Source organism: Chiloscyllium punctatum, chromosome 24 (assembly GCF_047496795.1).
Source record: "Chiloscyllium punctatum isolate Juve2018m chromosome 24, sChiPun1.3, whole genome shotgun sequence".
NCBI lineage: Eukaryota > Metazoa > Chordata > Chondrichthyes > Orectolobiformes > Hemiscylliidae > Chiloscyllium > Chiloscyllium punctatum.
The window spans coordinates 38958229-38980909 of NC_092762.1; the positions used below are offsets into that span (position 1 = coordinate 38958229).

General features: G+C 40.2%; 1 protein-coding gene across 8 annotated transcripts in view; it reads right to left on the bottom strand.

The window, feature by feature from the left end:
• The window catches only part of eps15l1a (epidermal growth factor receptor pathway substrate 15-like 1a), a 377875-nt gene that overhangs the window by 209593 nt on the left and 145601 nt on the right, over nt 1–22681 (bottom strand). For 7 of the 8 annotated variants that reach the window (XM_072593645.1, XM_072593644.1, XM_072593649.1 and 4 more), the window contains 5 exons: nt 22240–22470; nt 20307–20461; nt 18394–18550; nt 15072–15134; nt 7177–7262 (listed from right to left, as the gene is read on the bottom strand). In XM_072593645.1, the coding sequence (XP_072449746.1) occupies nt 7177–7262; nt 15072–15134; nt 18394–18550; nt 20307–20461; nt 22240–22470 (692 nt within the window). The remainder of the gene's footprint in view (nt 1–7176; nt 7263–15071; nt 15135–18393; nt 18551–20306; nt 20462–22239; nt 22471–22681) is intronic. The other variant, XM_072593643.1, reaches the window with a different exon arrangement.

Below are 22681 nucleotides of genomic sequence, written 5' to 3' on the forward strand. Positions count from 1 at the left end.
CAGTCGGGTTTGTGGATTTTGGGCAGGAGGTAGAAATGGGCGGTGCGAGGTTGTGGGACTATGGGGTTGGAGGCGGTGGATGGGAGATCCCCTGAGGTGATGAGGTTATGGATGGTCTGGGAGATGATGGTTTGGTGGTGGGAGGTGGGGTCATGGTCAAGGGGGCAGTAGGAGGAGGTGTCCGCAAGTTGGCGTCTAGCTTCAGCGGTGTAAAGATCAGTGCGCCAAACTACCACTGCGTCTCCCTTGTCTGCCGGTTTGATGGTGAGGTTGGGGCTGGAACGGAGGGAGTGGAGGGCTGCACGTTGTGAGGGTGAGAGGTTGGAGTGGGGTGAGAGGGGTGGACAGGTTGAGGCGGTCAATGTCGCGACGGCACCAATCTTTACACCTGCTTTTCATTTGCTCTGCACAGTATGTTCTGCATGTTCAGTAGGAGAGGGTCATCACAAGATTCCACTGGCCCATGTTGCTAGGTTGCCTGAAACTGAGCATGGGGGACTTTATTAAGCAAATGGACTAGGTGAATTATGTGGCCGGTGGATCCAAAGAAAGGGAATTCATGGAATGCTTACGGGATGGCTTTTTGGAACAGCTTGTGATGGAGCCCACAAGGGAGCAGAGTACTCTGGACTATGTAACGAGCCAGACTCTAGAAAAGATCTTTAGGAAGGGAACACTTAGGAGGCAGCGATCATTATATAGTAAAGTTCAGTCTGCAGTTCGAAAGAGAGAAGGCAAACTCGGATGTAATGGTGTTACAGTTAAATAAAGATAATTGCAGGGGTATAAGAGAGGAACTGACGAAAATCGACTGGAAGCAGAGCCTAGTGGGGAAGACAGTAGAGCAACAATGGCAGGAGTTTCTGGGTATAATTGAGGACACAGTACAGAGGTACATCTCAAAGAAAAGACAGACTACTGGGGAGTGTCGGGAAATTAGACTACCATGGCTGACGAGCAAACTCAGGAAATGCATCACAGAAAAAGACAGAGTCTATAAAGTGGCCAAGAGCACTGGGAAACCAGAAGAGTGAGAAGACTACAAAAACAAACAGACGATAACAAAGAGAGAAATAAGGAAGGAAAGGATGAGATATTAAGGTAATTAGCCAGTTATATTAGAAATGATAGAAAAAGTTTCTTTCAATACATAAGAAACAAACGAGAGGCAAAAGTAGAAACTGGGCCGCTCCAAATTGATGCAGGAAGACTAGTGATGGGAGATAAGGAAATAGCTGTAGAACTTAACAAGTACTTTGTGTCAGTCTTCACATTGGAAGATATGAGTAATATCCCAACAATTAAGGAGAGTCAGGAGGGAGAGTTGAGTATGGTAGCCATTACAAAAGAGAAAGTGCTAGAAAAGCCAAAAGGACTAAAAATTGATAAATCTCTTGGCCCTGATAGACTACATCTTAGAGTTCTGAGAGAGGTGGCTGAGGAAATAGCGGAGGCATTGGTTGTAATCATTCAAAAATCACTGGAGTCAGGGAAAGTCCCAGATGATTGGAAAATTGTTGTTGTAATCCCCTTGTTCAAGAAAGCATTAAGGCAAAAGATGGAAAATTATACGCTGATTAGCCTAACTTCAGTTGGAGGGAAAATTCTCAAATCCATCATTAAAGATGAGATTTCTAAATTCTTGGAAGTGCAGGGTTGAATTAGAACAAGTCAGCATGGATTTAGTTAGTGGAGGTCATGCTTGACAAACTGTTAGAATTCTTTGAAGAGGTAACAAGTAGGTTAGACCAGGGAAACCCACTGGATGTTATCTATCTAGACATCCAAAAGGCCTTTGATAAGATGCTTCAGGGGAAGCTGCTGAGGAAGGTGAGAGCCCATGGTGTTCGAGGTGAGCTAGCGGCATGGATTGAAGATTGGCTGTCTGATAGTAGGCAAAGAGTTGGGATAACTTTTTTTCGGAATGGCAGCTGGTGACAAGTGGTGTCCCACAGGGTTCAGTGTTGGGGCCGCAGCTGGTCACTTTATATATAAAATGATCTGAACAAAGCGACTGGGGCATTCTGGCAAAGTTCACCGAAGATACGATGATAGGCAGGTAGTTCTGAGGAGGTGGGAAGCCTGCAGAAAGATTTAGACAGTTGAGGAGAATGGTCCAAGAAATGGCTGATGAAAGTCAATGTGAGCACATGCGAGGTCTTGCACTTTGGAAAAAAGAATACAGGCATGGACTATTTTATAAACGGTGAGAAAATTCCTAAAGCCGAAGTACAAAGTGATTTGGGAGTGCTAGTACAGGATTCTCTAAATGTTGACTTGAGGTTGAGTCCATGGTTAAGGAAGCAAGTGTAATGTTGTCATTTATCTCAAGAGGGTTGGAATGTAAAAGCAGCAATGTGCTACTGAGACTTTCTAAAGCTCTGGTTAGGCCCCATTTGGAATACTGTGTCCAGTTTTGGGCCCCACACCCCAGGAAAGACATACTGGCACTGGCCAGCTGCAATTCACATGGATGATGCTTGGAAAGATAGGCCTAGCATACGATGAATGGCTGAGGATCCTGGGATTGTATTCCATTAGAGTTTAGAAGGTTGAGGGGAGATCTAAAAGAAACTTACAAGGTAATGCATGGCTTAGAAAGGGTGGACACTGGGAAATTGTTTCCGTCAGGTGGGGATACTAGGACCCGTGGGCACAGCTTTAGAATTAGAGGGGGTCAATTTAGAATGGAAATGAGGAGACCTTTCTTCAGCCAGAGAGTGGTGGGCCTGTGCAATTCATTGCCACAGAGCGCAGTGGAGGCCGGGATGTTAAATGTCTTCAAGGCAGAGAATGATAAGTTCTTGATCTCGCAAGGAATTAAGGGCTACGGGGAGAGTGCTGGTAAGTGGCGTTGAAATGCCAATCAGCCAAGATTGAATTGTGGAGTGGACTCGATGGGCCCAATGGCCTTACTTCCACTCCTATGGTCTTATAATCTTATGACCATTGTCAGTAAAATCATTGAGAGCTGAAGTGTGAATCACTGACGGGTTGGAAGTTCTGTCTGGGATTGAGAGAAGCTGGAGTCACAGAAGGAAATGACAAAAGGATTAATGGTGTGAAGGATGTGATAACAGGACAGGAAACAAAACTTGGGTCCATGGAAGGTAATGAATGGCAATGCTTTCCTAGGCTTTTAATCTCTCCTGTTTCCCTGCCTATCACAGATCTTTTGCTCCCTGTTCTTTTTCTAAATCTCTACCGCTTTCACTTAGAGTCATAGAGATGTACAGCATAGAAACAGACCCTTCAGTCCAACTCATCCATGCCGACCAGATATCCTAACCTAATCGACTCCCATTTGCTAGCACTTGGCCCATATCCCTCTAAACCCTTCCTGTTCATATACCCATCCAGATGCCTTTTAAATGTTGTAATTGTACCAGCCTTCACCACTTCCTCTGGCAGCTCATTCCATAGACACACCACCTTCTGTGTGAAAAAGTTGCCCCTCCGGTCCCTTTTATATCTTACCCCTCTCACCCTAAACCTATGCCCTCTAGGTCTGCCCCCCCCCCCCCCCCCACCACCATGGAAAAGACTTTGTCTATTTACCCTATCCATGCCCCTCATGATTTTAGAAAACTTTTTAAGGTTACCCCTCTCATCCTAAACCTATGCCCTCAACCTCTGACCCTCCAGGGAAAATAGCCCCAGCCTGTTCAACTTCTCCTTGTAGCTGAAATCCTCCAACACTGGCAACATCCTTGTAAATCTTTTCTGAACCCTTTCAAGTTTCATAACATCCTTCCAATAGGAAGGAGACCAGAATTGCATACAATATTCCAAAAGTGAACTAACCAATGTCCTGTACAGCCGTATCATGACTTCCCAATTCCTATACTCAATGCTTTGACCAATAAAGGAAAGCGTACCAAACGTCGTCTTCACTATCCTATCTACCTGCGACTCCACTTTCAAGGAGCTATGAACCTGCACTCCTTGTTCAGCAACATTCCCCAGGACCTTACCATTAAGTGTATAAGTCCTGCTAAGATTTGCTTTCTCAAAACGCAGTATTTATCTGAATTAAACGCCATCTACCACTTCTCAGCCCATTGCCCCATCTGATCAAGATCCTGTTGTAACCTGAGGTAACCTCCTTCGCTGTCCACTATACCTTCAATTTTGGTGTCAACTTACTAACTATACCTCACATCCAAATCATTTATATAAATGAAGAAAAGTAGAGGACCCAGCACCGATCCTTGTGGCACTCCATTGGTCACAGGCCTCCAGTCTGAAAAACAACCCTCCACCACCACCCTCTGTCTTCTACCTTTGAGCCAGTGCTGTTTCCAAATGGCTAGTTCTCCCTGTATTCCATGAGTTCTAATTTGCCACCCAATCTCCCATCACTTGCTTAAAACTTATCACAGCACTCATATTTTACTATTTCTGATGAATGGTCATCATGTTAAATTTACTTCTTTCCCCACGAATGCTGCCCCACCTGTGGTTTATCCAGCATTTCTTTTTGCTATAAAGTATCGCTGCTTGTCTGACAAACTCCAAATGTAAAAGTTATATGTATAGTCTCCATTACTTACATCAAGAAGCACATTGGTCCCACCATGATCTTCCCAAAATATAACGGGTGCTAAACCAAGTTGATAGGTAAATAAATCACATCTAGCTACCACGCTTGTAACAGTTACCTTCATTTTAACAGTATGCAAAATTTTATCACTAAGATCAGTTGGAGGCATGGACAGAAAAATGGCAGATGGGAACTTAATCTGGCCAAATGTGAGGTGACAAGCACGGTCACCAGTACTGTACACAGTGCTCCAAATGTGGTCTCACCAATGCCCTGTACCCCTCTCAACAAAACATAACATTCAATTAGCCTTCCTGGTTACTTGTTGAAGCAAGCAATTAATATCGTCACAGATAATGGAGTACCAGTTAATTTTGTTTGGGTCTGTATGAAGGCAATTATAGGAATGGTTAGAATTGAGGTGGTCATAATTAGTTGCTGAGATTGTGCAAAAAGGGAAGAGGAACTCCTCTTTGGATTTCACCTGACGAAGGAGCAGCACTCCAAAAGTTTGTAATTTCAAAACAAACCTGTTGAACTGTAACCTGGTGTTGTGTGACTTCTGACCCTCTGGAAAAGACAATGCCATAAATATCTGGTAAAGAGTGGGAGTAGCAGATGATCATTTATCCATAAAGGAGCAAGCTGGGAAGGTTTGAAGAGGGAGTTACTTGGATTTCAGTTTCATTCAGAAATCACACTATGTTTGAAAATTCTTTAAGCGTGAAATTGTTGCAGATCCACCCACTGGTCACCGTGTGGAACTGTATGCCAGTTTAAAACCACAAGTTTAAAACTACAGTTATTTTTAATGGACTTAATATCACATAATACTTTAAGTTGTTCAGCTTCTGATCACAAGGTTACCTATACATCTAACAAGTATTTAAGGAACTCTAACCCACCGACTGATTTGAACATATACCACGAGGTGTAATAATTAACACACCACCAAAGAAGAATATCAAGATCATCAGGTAAAGTAGGTCGTTAGTCAGTTACTTTGTTCTGAATGATTCTGTATTGTGCAGTTTTCTATTAGCTCTCAGAGCTTGTGTATGAGGTGGTTTCTTCAGAGAGTAATACTGTACATTGTATTTTGATCATAAAGCAACATTATGACTTCCAAGTCCTTTCAGGGATCAGATTTAGTCTCTACCACTTGCACTATTTATACTTATCATAAGGATCTAATTAAAGACAAGACTCTGACTATTAGTTGAAGTACTTAAGCTGTACAGGCTGATTTGAAGGACCCTTCTGATTTCAGCCAATATCAGGTCTTCAGCTTTTAAACATTTGAAGTATGATTATCTTACAAAAAAACAAATAACAAAGAACCATACAGCTCAGGAACAGGCCCTTCGGCCCATCAAGCCTGTGCCAACACATTTTGTCCTTCATTTGTATCCCTCTATTGCACTCCTATTCATATATTCATCCAGGTGCTTCTTGAATACTGCTATTCTGTCTGCTTTCACAACCTCCTCTGGCAACACATTCTGGGCACTCACCATCCTTTGTGAGAAAACTTGCCATCTCTTGAAACCCATCTTCCCCTGCCCCATTGCTCCTAGAACTTGCGTCCCCTAATAATTGACGCCTCCACCGTGGGAAAAAGCCTCATACTTTCCATTCTATCCATTCCATTCACAACCCTGTAAACTTTTATCAGGTCATCCCTCAACCTCCTGCTTTCCAGTGAAAACAAACACAGACTATCCAATCTTTCTTCAAAGCTAAAATCCCCCATACCAGGCAACATCCTAATAAACCTTTTCTATACCCTCTGCAAAGCATCCACATCCTTCTGGTAGTGTGGTGATCAGAACTATACGCAATTGTCCAAATATGGCCTAACTAAAGTTCGATAAAGCTGCAGCATAACTTGCCGACTTTATACTCAACCCGCCTTCCAATGAAGGCGAGCATGCTATAGGCATTTTTCACTATCAGTGATGTGTGGATGACCCACCTTGATCGCTCTGCATATCAATGCACCCAAGGATGCTTACAGAAGGAATTGAAGCAGCTCAGAGAAGGTTTATAAGACTAATATCTGGAATGTACTGATTGCCTTATGTGGGAAGGCAAATCTGCATCAGTTCTGAAGAAGCATACCCAACCCAAAATGGTATCTCTGCTTCTCCCTTCATAGGTGCTGCCAGACCTGCTGAGTTTCTCCAGCATTCTGTGTTTGCTTCAGATGTCCAGCATCTGCAGAATTTTTCATTACATGACTACAGTTTAACTATGACAATAGTTGAGACATGAACTGCCCTTATTGGTTATCCACCTGTTAATACATTATTTTGTGCTGAAAAATCTATCTATCCAAGTACCTCACCTGAGGGGGCTACTCTAATGTTAGTGGGTGAGCACAATAGGCCAACCCACCAATCTGCTCAGTACAACCAGGCAGTATATTTACTTTATGACTTTCGGGAACTTCATGAGCACTGTTTCTAAATCCGATGATAATTCATTTGATAGGAGCAAAACAAAATGGCACATAGTAGACATCAGCAGATTTATATTTTGAACAGCTGTGTATTTCTTTGTTACATGACTGTTAGATCCTAAAGCTGAGAGGAATCTACACCCTGCTGCATTGCTACTTGTAAAGATCTCACCTTTGTAGTTCACTGATTTCATTGCTAATTGCATCCAGTTCTTTGATTCCAGTAAAATCTCCTGAGCCAACGGAACTTGCGCTATCCTATTGGGAAAATTGAGAAATGAAAAGTACATTACAAAGGAGGCTAAGAGAAGACATAACTGAAATATAGCAGCTGAACTACTACTTTGAATAAATAAAAACAGAAAATGTTGAAAACCCTCACAGGTCAGGCAGCATGTGCAGAGAAAAAAAAGAGTCAATGGAAATGTCAACTGCTCCCTCAACATATATTGTCCTATCGGCAAACCATCTTCAATTTTTAATTTCAGATTTCCAGCAGCATCAGTATTCTGCTTTCCAGTGTTTTGAGTGGTCAAGTGACTCTGTGAAGGCTGAGAAATGAATACACCTGCTTCATTATAGATCATTGTAACTGCAGTTTGTACTAGAGACTTCCAGTGAGTAATTTCAACTCAAGAGCTCCATCTGATGGGAAAAAGCAGCGACTAGAGTCAAACAGTTCAAAAGGAGACACCTTCAATTATTTCGCATTTCTTCGGCCTTGTCTTGTGAAATTCTCAAAACTATGAACTTAAAAATAACTGCATTCCACTGCCAGCTTCAATATTCAGGACCAACTGCACAAAAAAAAGGACAGTGCACCGACTTTAATTACAGATTAATCTGAAAATATTAGCATAGTTTTCCATTTCTCAAGATCTGGACAAAGTTTGCAAGGCTGTATTCTTTGTCCATCCTTAATTGTCCAGAAGGCAGTGAGCCTCTTGAATTGCTGAAGTGTTTACAATTATTCGGCAAGAATCCAATGATGATGAATGAATTGTCATACAATTCCATGATGATGTACAACTTGGAAGTAATGGCATTTTCACATTTTTGCTCTTGTCCTTATTACTGGCAAAGATCTCAGAGGGAGAGGGCATGTTCAAAGTAACCATGATGAGACAGGCAACTATAGCTAACCAAGGAAATTATGAATTGCCTAAGTTGAAAAGCCTAGTAAAGTTGCCAGAAATGGAAGTCAGGGAGAAAGTGAAGACTGTTGATGCTGATGATCACAGTCGAGAGTGTGGTGCTAGAAAAGCACAGCAGGTCAGGCAACATCCGAGAAACAGAAGAATCGACATTTCGGGCATAGGCTTATGCCCGAAACGTCGATTCTCCTGCTCCTCGGATGATACCTGACCAGAAATGGTAGTCAACCTGAGAATAGGGAGTATTTTAGAATTTAGCAAAGGAAGACCAAGAAACTGACAAAGAGAAAATAAAAAACAAATTTAAACTGGCAAATAAAAAACAAACTTCAAGAGCTTCCACAGATATGTAAAAAGGAAATATTTGGCTTAAATAATTGAGAGTCCGTTACAGGCAGAGCCACAACAATTTATAATAGGGAATAGAGAAACTGCACAGAAGTTAACTTATTACTTTCTGCCTGCCTTCACTGAGGAAGTTAGAGAAAATCTCCCAAAACAAGTGATCCAAGAGACTAGAGAGAATAAGGAATATAAACAGAAGGTGCTGGAGAAACTCAGGTGGTCTGGCAGTGTCTCTGGAGGAGGAAACAGAAATAATGTTTCAAGTCCACCAGAAATAATGAGCATTTGTTGGAAACTAGTATTTGCGTATTGCTGAAAAGGACATTTTTGTCAAAGCTTTTGGCCTGCACTCATCAGGATAATTCACAAGAACATTAATAAAGGGCGAAGCCAACAGTTACACTGTGCAGGAGAACTGTTCTGATTGGTTGGCAAGTGGACTTCGAGTGGTCAAGGCGTTGCCACAGGTTAAACCTGCAGGGTTTAAAATCTAAAAGTCTGGATGCTAACCGTCAAATTATAAACAAGTGCATTGACCATGGCAATGTCTATATATTGAGCTCATGGCACATGCATCAATCAACTGAACTCATATGCCACAAATGGCACTAGGACTGAGTCAGTGTTATGGCTGAACCATCCAAACAAGTAGTGAACATTTTGTCACAATTCTGACTTGAGCCTTGTAAATGGTGGAGAGACCTTCAGAATGTGAATTCTTGACAGAGGCAGATAGTTTCTATTCTACAGCCACTGTTGTGACATCACAGTTAGTTCTATTCAGCTCTGGATAATGACGATCTAATAAAAACTTGGCAGGAGATACTGCATTGACATGGCATCAAGGAGGGTTGGGTGGGGAGAAGGAAACACAGTGCCAGAGATTGTTTAACAATGATGTGGCAAGAATTAGGAGAAGTGTGCATGCTGGGCATATCCAACTACCCAATGGAACAGTCAGTTAGTCTTGATCTGTGACATGTTGCTCTGAAATGGAAATAGACTAGCTACTGTTTGTGCAAGCACTCCCAATCACCAAGAAATTAAATAAATCAGAACATTTTCACTTCAATGGCTACTCAGAAAGTTCTAAAGTCCTCAAGTTGTAACAACAGGTTAAAAAGAGATTTTTGGTTCAGATGTAATGAGAGCCCCCTCACCCCACTCCAAACTCAACACAATGTCAAAGCTTGCATAAAGAATGCAAGATACACAGTGATGAACATTTGTGGAACTGCATCTAGGTGTCACTTTATAGTTCCAGAAAACAACAGAAAAGAGCAAAAAACTCAATGGTTTGGTACAGTTGCAACTACATTTTCATCTGGACTGAAACCAGTGAGGCACCGCCAAAAAAGACTCCCAGTCACCTACTCCATTTAAAATTCAAATTTAGTGCAATGATTGCTAGTGATTTTAAAAACTAATTAGTATTTTGCAAAAGAAACATCTAACATAAAGGATTAATAAACACAGAACAGATACCACAAAAATATGTTGGTCATTAAAATTGCCCCATACTTTGCTCACTGTACATATTTTTCATGCATTATAGAGGCATTCAAGTCTGATAAATCAATATCCTAATATCATAAGGAATACTTTAAGTCAGTGAACAGTCTGCCTTTCAGCCTCAGTTCCTTGATGCTCACACCAATGCAGATTATTGCAAATGCAACTCTGTTTAACCTTGGTCACTGTTTGGATTACTTACATTAAGCCAGATGGGGGAATCAATCCTGTGTAGTTGCTTATGACAAGGGGTATTTTCTTATGGCAATTTGCACTATTCTACTCCCCATTTTGTTGTCATACCAGCTCCAATTTATCTTTTAATTATGAGCATCTTAGCAGCAAAGTTTGGCATGGCATGGCATCAGCGAAGGTAAGCCTTGGCAGCAAGGGATAGGGTCACCGCATCAAAGAGAGTCACACAGTTCAGTGCTTATATCAAAAAATGGCAATCCCATTACAACACTGATTCTCCAAGACAAAGTCGGACATTAATGCTACTCCTACAAAGCAAATCCAATACCACTGCTTGCAGTGCGCCTCTGATTTAGAAAGTAGAACTTGGCAAGTTCAGGACTCTATTGACATTTACTTGTGAAATAGGAAACTAACTGTAACTTAAAAGCAAATTCGCAAATAAAATTCAATTCAAGAGCAAAAATGTAAGTTCATGAATGAGAAAAAAGAATGCAGGAACAGAGGTATGAAAATACATAAAGCACAGAGGTTACACAATCATCCCTCAAAATTGCCACAATCTTCCAGGCAAATTGTTATATTCATGATGTGTGAGCAGTTCAAACATTAATAAGGGATCTTAATACTGTAAAAATGGAGGAAACCTGACATGAATTTTAAAATTATTGACACAAAGGCCAGAGAGAGAGAGGCAAGCAGAAATTCTTTTTACTCAGCAAGACTTGGAGATTGAAATGCACTGGCTGAAAAAGTGGTAGAATAGTACTTTCAGAAATAAAGTTACATACTTACATTGAATGAAAACATTTGCACTGCCATGTCAAGAGCATGGGTATGAGAGTATAGCAGATATTTTAGTGAGCCAGCAAAGGCATACTATTGTTAATAGTCTCCTGCTATATGGCTTAGTTTTATTAAAATAACACCCCCTTTACTTATCAAATCAGCAGTTTCAGAGATTTCATATATTCAATCTGCTCTGTAAGCCAACAGTAGTGTTCAGCTAAAGGAAGCCCCCAAAAAAAAGGAAAGCTGGGAAAATACATTTGTCCCTATAAAATGAAACTGCTGAGGATTTTTTTAATCTAACATTTCAAACAAATCCTGTGAACTGTGGCATTGTCAGCCAAATCATGGCGTTACATTTTTAATTCCCCTCAGGGAACACCAGTACTTTTACATGTTGCTGTGAATTCAGGGTCAAGCTGAATTCAAGTGACATGGCCAAGCTGACCTTTGAGACTACGTTTTATCAACATTGACCTTAATTTGAGCTCACATTCTGCTGAAAACCAGGATCCAGAGAACACACAAGCTACAATGGATCATTAGTAAACCTATGAAATCAAAACTTTTTTTTAGTGCTTATCGTAAACTAGGACACAAACAGCCACGTGCTTTGGACTGAATTTTACATGCTTTAGCATTTTGAAAAGTTGGTTTGAATAGTACAGCCAAGCAACAGTAAGCATTGATACAAGCAAATTCAGGTATCCATGCAGAGGCACCTCAGTACGTAAATCCAATAAGCATCTCAAGGCTCCTCATTCTGCTGTAATTCTGGTTATACCTCAATGCAATTTGTAAATATCTCACATTATAACAGTACAGTAGTAACGTAGTAGAGCATTCACTAAATAAAAATTAATGACTCATTTATAAATGCAACTAATTATAAAACAGATCTAGACTGAAAACTACTAAATTCTTTCCTTTATATGTTGAAAATATATACTTGATCACACACACACAAACAAACACACACACAAAAAAGCTGTGGCTCCCTGTTTATACATTAAGGCATCTGGGCTTAATGCTGCAAACCACCAAACTGCAATTAAGTGATATATCTGGGTACAAAATCTGACCTATTCACATTGGTCCACCAGTGATATTCAGGTTTTCACTAAAACTTTGCATTATTGTGGGAAACTACAACAAAAATAGACATGATAGTTAGGGTTGATCCAAATTGTTCCTCACAATTTTGCCTCACTGTAGAAGTTAACATTTTACTACAGAGTAGCTCTGCAATATCTGAAATGGAAAGGCTCTGACTTTAGGCTTTATTCAGCTCACCCACAAACGAAGCGTTTGCTTGACAACATTCATACAATTGGGTAGGAGGAGAGTTAAAATGCTTATCATAAGTACATGAAAATGGCAGATGATAAATTGTAAATATATCATGGGCACCTCATAGGTTCAAACACCATTAGTATAAAAGAGTAATAGAATCATAGAGAAGTCCAACTCATCCACGCTGACCAAATATCCTAACCTAATCTAGTTTCATTTGCCAGCACTTGGCCCACATCCCTCTAAACCCTTCCTATTCATATACCCATCCAGATGCCTTTTAAATGCTGTAATTGAACCAGCCTCCACTACTTCCCTGGTAGTTCATTCCATGCACGTACCACGCTCTGCATGAAAATGCTGTTCTTTAGGTCCCTTTCAAATTTTTCCCGTCTCACCCTAAACCTTTGCCCTCTAGTTCTGGACTCCCGGACCGCAAGGAAAAGACCTTAACTATTTACCCTTCATGATTTTATAAAGCCCTCAGCCTCCAGGAAAAACAGTCCTATTCAGCCTCTCCTTATAGCTCAAATTCTCCAACCCAGGCAACATCCTTGTAAATCTTTCTGAACCCTTTCAAGTTTCACAACATCCTTCCAATAAGAACTTTGATACCCTTTCTCACACTGCATACCTAGACAAAGTATTTTGTTTGGCAAAAGAAACTTTACTTACAGAGTCCTTGTGCCCTCATTGAGCCCTTAGGATCTGCTTTACAATTCCATCAGATCATTGTTGATTTAAATTCATAGAACGGCACAGCTGATTACATCTCATCTACTTTCAATATATGTGCAACAAAAGATTGTCCAAAGGAATAGAAAGTTGTAATAGAAGTTGAGAGACACTACTAAGATGGTTTTACACAGCTTCAATCAGCAGTACTGGCAGAACATATTCCTCCATTAACATTCTTCAAAAAGAACAGCGATTGGAACCCATAACAAGAAATCATTGATAGCAGAGGATCAACATTTATCTCAAAAATGCTGATTATAATGAATTTCTGCTGCACATGACACTACTTATCCACTATACACGACAACTGTCATCCCTGCCTCTGAGCCAAAAGGTCTAGTTTCAAATTCCACCTCTCCCTGATATGTGACATATTATATCCAGACAAGATGATCAAAATAATAACATGACAATCGATACAGTGGCTCTGGTAAAAACCGTTAAGAGTTTCCATTATTGCACTGAACATGAGGACAGACACACCTACAGAGAGGTTATCAACACACCTATAGTACAGGAGAGAGAGGAGGATGAGACATAATGATTATCATGTACGATTTCTGTAAACGTGAAGAGCTTCTCTTTATTCTCAGTGGACATGGCATCGCTGATTAGGCCGGCTTTTGTTACCATCCCAAAGTGGACTCAAAAAGCTAGTGGTAAGCTGCCTTCCTGAAATGCTGCAATCCATATAGTGTTGCTAGGAAGGGCTTTGCAGGATTTTGACCCAATATTATTCCAATCCAAGATGGTGTGTGGCTTGGGAGGAATGATCATGTGGTTGAATTCCCATGCAGTTAGTTTTGAAGATGCTGTCAAAGGAGCCTTGATGAATTGCTCTTGTGCAATCTTGTACTTGGCACAGAGTGTTACTACTGTCTATCAATGGTGGAGGGTGTGAATGTTTAAGTGGCTGTCAATCAAGCAGATCACTTCGTCTTGAATGGCGTTAAGCTTCTGATTTAGCTCGGGGCCATACTCATTCAGTCCAGTAGACACTAAGGTAACACAATCCTGGCTTAGGTCTTGTGGACGACAGACAAGCTTTGGGAGTCAGGGGTAAGTCATTCGCCACATAATTTCCAGTGTTTGACCTACACTTGGAACTTAATGTTTCCACAGTTCAGTTTCTGGTCAATGGTAACTCTCAAGATATTTATAAGGGGGACAGGGTGATAGTAATGCCAAGGGAAGACATTCTTTCTTGTTTGAGATAGTCATTGCCTGGCATTTGTCTCGCACCTATGTTGTTTGGTACTTATCAGCCCAAGAACTGAATGTTGTCCAGGTCTTGTTGCATTTGGACAGACTGCTTACATAGCTGAGGAATTTAGAATGTTCCTGAATACTGTGAAATCATTAGCAAATGTCCCCATTTATGGCCTTATCATGGAGGGAAGGTCACTGGTGAAGTAGCTGAGGATAGTTTGGCATAGGACCTACCCAGAGGAACTCCTGCAGTGAAGACCTGAGACTGTATTGATATACACATACGCATTATGTGAAAAAGCACTAAATTAATCTAATTATACAAGTCCACTATAGCAAAAAAACTAATCAAAATTGTCAGCAATATTACTATCTCAATTTAAATTATTGATTTCAGTGCACCAAAATCTAAATCTAAAATTAAAGGCAGCTTGAACTGAACAAAATAAATGAAATACTTAATGTGAGAAAACCAATAACTTTAAAACTTATTTCAATGAAAATAGATTTTTTTCACTGATATAAGCAACTACCTATTTAAATATTAATGCAATGAGATCTGTATTTATTTTGCAATTCAAAGGCATCCTTTCATTTAGCCACGAAACTGAGTGTTATCTGTCAAAACCAAAATTGAACCCATATACAAGATTATACCCATATAGCTGGTAGTGACCAGATCACTCATGAGTTTGTTAACATTTAACATGCACAGACTCACAACAGACACAACAATTGGATGAGATTCATTTCAAGCAATGTGCAAAAGGCAATGGTTAGCAAATGCTTAAAGCAGACAGCCCTGATACTATGTTCACAACAAGTTACTCACACGCCTCATTTCTGTTAGTTGCGAAATCTCAGGCCCAACAGGAGTCATGTAGCCTGAGAGGCTCTATAGAGAGAAAGGAATAAAGTCGGTCCACAGATACATGCAAAGATTGTTATCGTAAAAACATCAAGAGTTTTGGCACTGAGCTCACTTCGAGAAAAAAAAAGATCTTAACTTGGTCAAATTCAGCATGATCAAGTGGACAGTAAAATATCAAACTTGGGTAAAAAATAAAAAACCTGTGTAAAATGAACATCATCTAGAAGCAATTGAATCTGCTTGTGATTTCTTCAATTTATGCAATTTACATCAGCAATCTATTGACACAAATTTGCTGAGCTAAATCAAACACAGTGGAAATCTGTAAATTAATGACACTTTGGGGCCTGATCTAAGCTGTCCTTATTTTCAAAATGGTCACTGAGTGCATGTAATCATCTAGAATTAAGTGGCAGGCTCTTTATCAAGCACCATCACAGCAGAGAAGCTTTGCTCTCCTAATCCCAAAGATGAAAGAAGGAAGCAAGGCGAAAGGACAAAGACAGTGGTCTTGACTTGATATGTGTTTCCGAGGTTAACTTTACAACAGGCTGCACCCTGTGCTTTAAGTTTAAATTCTCGCGTAGACATCATCTGATGTTTTTAATTAAGTTGGGGATGGGAAAGTCAGGACATCATGGTCAATCTCAATTTCATAATCATAGCTTGGGAACTCTGGCACCTCTTGTGCCACTCCAAATGAGATGTGACATCAAGGAGGGAACCAACAAGAGTAGCAAGGCAATGGGTGCACTTTGCTCTGAAAGGGTCTTCCTGAGGACCTGCTTTCACATTGCAGGTTTGCCATCAAACAATTAACTTTTTTGGCACCTCAGTTACTCATAATGTGAGTTAAACAAACACGTCATGACTGCACAGTTCAACATAGAGGAGATCAGCATGCACCTTGGAACATTTAAGGCAACAGATGGGGCCAAGGAAGGATTCCACACTGACCTTGCCCAATCTCCAAGCAGGAGACAAACAAATCCTTAAGTGAATGGACAAAAGTTGGCAGATGGGGTGTATTGTGAACAAATGTGAGCTTATCCACTTTGACAAGAAGAAACAAAAAGTAGTATACCATTAAATCATTGAAAGACTGCAGATTTCAGTGGCACAGAGGGATCTGGGAATCCTGATGCACGGATAACAGTGTTAATAGGAAGGTACAGCAACAGACTACAAGACAAATGGAATGCTGCAATTTAGTTCAAGGGAAATGGAATATAAAAGCATTCACTGCAACTGTACAGAGCTTTGATGGGACTACATCTGGAGTACGCAGTTTTGGTCTCCTGATTAGAAAAAAAGATAAAATTGCTTGAGAAATAGTTTAATTAAGTTCAATTCCAAGGATGAAAGGATTCTCTTTAAAGAAGACAAGTTGAACAGATTAGATCCATTCCCTTTAGAATTTAGACGAACAAGAGGCAATCTTATTGAAGCATTAAAGACATCAGGTGGATAGGCAGAAGAGGCTTCTTGTGATGAGACTAAAATTTTAGGGCATAGTTTAAGATTTTGCCCTCCATGTTAAGGCAGAGGTTAGGAGATTTTGTCTTGTCTCAGTGGATTGTTAGAATGTGGAATTCTCGTCTCCAATTCTCTTCCTCAGAAGGGAGGGAAGGCTGGGCCTTTAAATATATTCAAGGCTGAATGAGATTTTTGATAAATAAAGGAGTCAAGGGTTATGGGGTGCAAACACAACCCCCAGACAGGCCTTGATCCTACAGAATAGAGGAAGGTGGTCCAAGGACCAAATGGCCAGCATAAGTCTTATGTTCCATTTATTAAGATCAGCAGCAAAATCCTGAAAAATGTAAACAGAATGCAGACACAGACACAGACATTTTTCATAGCTATGAAAATACCAGCTCAGCCGCCAACCAACTGTGGAAAAGTGTTTTTGAAGACTAGGAGAGAACTACCCATGTTCCCATAGGCTTTGGAGACTGGGATAACCCACAGCAGTCAACTCAAAGCACAAAGTGAAGTACAGGCAGTGTTTTTGTAATAACCTTTTAATCTGGTGGACAGATGGCAGTTCAATAAAAGCATCTTCTCTCAAGCCAACTTGTCCACCATGTTGGCGTTAATCACTCTAAATCAAATTCACTGAGCAGAATATGTCACTTGCGTGCCTGACACTGGATCCAGCTAGCAATTACTCAATGGAAAACTCAATTGTGGTACTAGATTCCCCGTAGAATAGTGGAAATATTTTAGGCATGTGCACAAAGCACTCCGAAGAGGTCAACAACTCCACCAACTCCTGATTTGTGACTAACCAACACGGAGAAGAGTCAATCGCGAAGGCAACACTCACATCAAGATTCTTCATGGAGAACATTCTAATGACTCAACTTCACCTCATTCTGATGACTCAGCTGCACAAACACCCAACCCTTCAAACATCATCTGCCCTGCATGTGGTAGATGTGCAAAGCATGTGCTACAGTTAACAGATTATAGAACACATCATAACTGAGTAGAAACAATGCATCCTCAATCCTGATGGGATTACCTAAGAAGAAAAACATAACTAAGTTTGCAGGTGCTTTTAAAACTTGGTAAGGTAACACAAAATGCAGTGGACAGTAATAGACTTCAGGAAGTGGTGAAATGGGAAGGCATATACAGATGAAACATTAACAGGGGAGTGTTAAGTGATAAGTTTGTGTCGGTAAAAATGGGAATAGGTTGTCTGGGATACGTGGTGCAATGTTAAAAGGGATAAAGAACAAAGAAATCTGGGTCTGTATGCAAAAAGCCTTTGAAAATGGTCAGACAAGTTAAGAAGGCTCTTGGAATAATATGCACAAGAAAGGAAGTTGGGATAAAATGTTGCTTAAGTACACCCTCTAACTGAAAGAACAAACGGTATACTTATTGTCTTCCACAGTCCAAATGAATACTGAACCTGCCACCCGCATGTCACTGAAAGCCTAGTGGTGACATTTAGTGGCTCACTATTAACCAACTGTGGTTCAGTCTTATGTCTTGATACTTCATGCTGAATTAATGTCTCACTCTGCAATCTAACCAGAAGATGGGGAGGTTATACAATAACTGCTACATAGATCAACAAGCCTAGTTTTCTTCCCACCAATTTTCTTACCCTGCGCCCCACTCTCCTGATATTTTGGTCAGTACAGTTCCACAGCTGCTAGCCAAATATTAGGATGACCAGCCCAAGTGATGAAATGTACCAGATCAGACTGGTGTAAAGCTAAGTGAAGCTCATAATTCTAGTAGAGTTGGAGTTGTGTCAAGTACTTACTGATACTGGCGTAGTCCTCTCTGATGGTGGTACCATTTCAGGAGTAAGCATCTGTGGAGGGTCAATTCCTTTGCTGACCTTCTGCTGAATCAGATACATTGCTAAAGCAAACTGTTCCCTGTTCAGTTTCCCTATCTGTTTTGTGTCGGCCAGTGCCCTGTTGGGAAATAGTTTACTAAGTAAAATGAAGGTTCAGTACTGCAACTGCAGCAAAACCATCTCATCTGCTATGCTTAATATAACAACAAACTATTAAAGGAAGATACATGTCAACACATCAGCAGTAAAATTTGATGGAGAGGTAAACAACCCAGTCACAGTCTGCAGTAAGGAACGTATAGCAGGTGACTGGAGACAAGGTAAAGAAACCATCTGAAAATGATTCCTGGCTCAGCTGAATGCTATGCATTAGTATCTCCTCACAAAAGCAGGTAAAAGAATTGGAGAGTTGCTGACAACAACCTCCTGGCAGTTGAAGGATCACTGCAAGCCTCAGATCGGGACATCTATTTAAAAAAAAATCAATGGGCACTGAGGATCAAACCAATTTATGGCCACGTGTACATGATAAAACCAATACAGTATAGTAGTATAGTACATTTCTATTCAGTGGACTTCTTTTTAAACAAAATATTAGATCAATTTTATCAGACTATTTTCAGCTTATCAATTTGCTTTTGACCAAGTGCAGACTGTCCACTTGATAATATTTGACATGCAGATGCGACACAGCATCAGTACAGTCAATATACGCAACTTCATTAAAACAACATTTTATCTCATGGGCAAGATGATGACCGTTTTATTTCCTCGTCATACTCAAGAGTTTATGGAGCAATCTAATTCCGTTTTTTAAGATGATTGAGAGAGTCCATAAGGTAGATAAGCGGCAAGCCCTGACAGTTCAGTCAGTAGAACAGCAGACTTTTAATCTGAGGGTCCAAGGTTCAGGTTCTTGGGGCCCTCTTGTGGCATAGTGTTAATGCCCCTACCTCCAGACTGAGAGGTCTCGGTTCAAGTCCCAGCTGCTTGAGAGATGTGCAATCACATCTCTGAATAGGTCAATTAGGAAAATAGGTTAATACAAAAAGCTGGATTGAAATGATTTCCTCTGGTGTGGCCAATCCAGAACAAGACGGCATCATATTATAATTGCAGCAATGCAATTGGATGATGATAAAATGCAAATACACAAAGGTTAGTGGAAACTTGGCTTGTCTCACAAAAAAGCAATTGAATTAAGGGTTTTGAAAAATATCAAAACTCACTGATTGGGAGAAGACAAGATTATTGATGGTTAGGGAAACAAGATAGTTCGACAAAGTTAAGATATAGATTAGCTGTGATCTAACTAAGTGGAAGAACAGACTCAAGGAGCTGAATACCTACTCCAATTCAATCCATTAGTAAAATACCATCACTGATTGTGAAGTCAGTTACCTGAAGATACCTTGATCTTTTGTCAGAATCTGCTTTGGTTTCGAACAGTGTGATGTGTGTGTCACACATTCAGCTATTCACAACTCACCACTTTCTGGCTCAGAAAATTTCAACACTCTGATGTTTGCTGCATTTGTGTAAGGACATTGTGCTGTTGTTCCAAAATAATGGCAGTCTCATGATATTAGCATAGTGAATTCAGTTCAGCATATTTAGAAGTCAACAAAGTTGTAAGTTAGAGGCAGTTAAGGAGATAACTGAAATCTGCTGAAGTAAGGTTGATTTTTTAAAAAACTTTACGCAGTGCAATTATCTGCACAAGACATTTGGTAGAAGCTCATGCCAAAGGAGTGCAGGGGAATCTTCAGATAATGTCTATTTAGCACAGATGAACCAAGATGACCCAAATACTAGAAATACTTTCATACTAGAAATAAGCTAGGACACTCAGTCTGTAAATTGTAAAGTCTTACCATATATGAGCCAGGATGTTCTGATGAAGTGCCGATTGCATGAAGATATCTTTGACTTCCAAGCCACTGACATACCCATCCATATCTAAATCTATTTTGAGGAAGATGTCATCATACCGCATTTTGTCATTTGATGGCACAACCCAGTTAACTGGCTGCAACAAACAAGATTGTTTCCAGGTCATTGCAATTGAAAATTAAGGGACAAAGCATGGCGGATCACAAGTCAGAGCACCAAGAAGAACAGTTACCTGATCCATTCCTCAACCAAATCTGATGTGAAACAACTAAGAGGACATGATTTGGAGATGGTATTGGACTGGGGTGTACAAAGTTAAAAATCACACAACACCAGGTTATAGTCCAACAGGTTTATTTGGAAGCACTAGCTTTTGGAGTGCTGTTCCTCCATCAGGTGGAGGTGGAGAATAAGATTGTAAGACACAGAACTTATCACAAAAGTTTACAGTGTGATGTAACTGAAATTATATATTGAAAAAGGCGTGGATTGTTTGTTAAGTATCTCATCTTTTAGAATGACCATGTTGGTTTCAGTTCTTTCATATGTAAATTCCAGAACCTTTTTTTAAAAGTTACGTTCTCAAGTGAACTTGACCAATTGGTGTCATATCCGCCCAGATAACGCATTGAAGGTGTAAGTTTCCCTGTGAGGCTGTCTGTGCCACAATATATAATTCCTCAATATATAATTTCAGTTACATCACGCTGTAAACTTTTGCGATAAATTCTGTCTTACAATCTTATTCTCCACAACCACGTGATGAAGGAGCAGCGTTCTGAAAGCTAGTGCTTCCAAATAAACCTGTTAGACTATCACCTAGCGTTGTGATATTTTTAACTAAGAGGACAATTTACTGTAATATCTGATCAATTTCTGTATTTGCAATGAGATAACTAGAATGAAAGCTAGTCAAATGTACATATATAGGAGTCATCCAGTTCAAAACCATGTGGATTTAAAACCTGCACTAGTACTTTTTTGTAACGCTGCACCATAAAGCACTTAATTTAGACTTATAGAACAATATTATGTGCACAGTCTGGTTCTGGTAATTGCTTCTACAGAAATTAAGGATCTTCACCCAGGGTTGCTTCTGAAAGCAAAAGCTCAGCAAAAAAGATCAATCCCCACCTTACGAAGGAGTTTAAGGATGGTATCAGAATAAAAGTAAAACCTCACAATGTTGCAAAGTACAGTAGTAAGTTTGAGGTTTGAAAGTGGTGTAGATTGCAGCAATGAGCCACCAAAACTTGATAAAGTGGGGAAAATATAGAATGCAAAAGTAAATCAGTTAGGACTACAGAAACAAACTGTAAAAGCTTTTACAATTATATAAAGGGAGAGTAACTGAAGTAAATGTTACTCTCTCAGAAGCATAGATAAGGAGAAATAATCATGAGAAATGAAGAAATCACAGAGACATTGAACAAATTTTGAACAAATTTTTGTGTGTGTGTCGGCTCAACATCGAAGGCTGAATGGCCTGTACTGTACTGTTCCATGTTCTATGTCTTCGTGATAGAAGACAGAAGTTACACAACAAAAACTGAGAGTAACTTAGGGCTGAATAAGAGTTAAGAAATTACGGTAATTATTACCAGCCAAAAAAGCATGTGAAGAAAAGCAGCATGTAAGACACTAGGACCCAATGTCCGGGACTTGCATCACAAGGATCATACGGGCAACTATTGAAAAATAAAGATTCCAACCCTCACCATATTTTGGAATGACGAGTTTGAGGGGATGAATGTGTGTATGTTGCAGGGGGGTTGTACAGAAAAAGAGATAAAATATGCAAATGCTAAGCTTCCCTTGCAGTAGTCTAGCCTACATATATTCTCTTACCAAGGACGGAGCCACGACAATACAAGCTATCTTAAGAAAATGCAAGTGAAATTCTTAGCTCATCACCTGTTTAATGTGTTTTGGAGAGATGCTGCCAGCACTATTTAGGCTGTTAATACTGCCATGTGAAGGAGTAGATCGCAGGCTATCTTTCGGTGGAGGGCTGGCAGGTAGCACTGGTACAGAGCCAGCGAGTGTTGGTCCTTGTTTCTTTCTCTTGGACGGTGGCAGAAGTGAAATTGGCAAAACAGACGGAACTGGCTCTTTTTCCAAAGCTCTATAAACGAGATGCATCGCCTGCAAACACAACAGTAACGGGTTGGTCACAGTCTGTGTCAATATTTCAGCAGCAGAAAGAGTTCTGCGTGTTCCCAGGATGGGGAAGGTGTACAGAAATAATGTCTGTTTGTTTGTCCACGCCTGTGCAAAAGACCTTTGGTTACGACATGGCAGTGAATCCCTCTGCTAATTAAACCAAACAGCCAGAAAAGCTCACCTCGCCTCATAA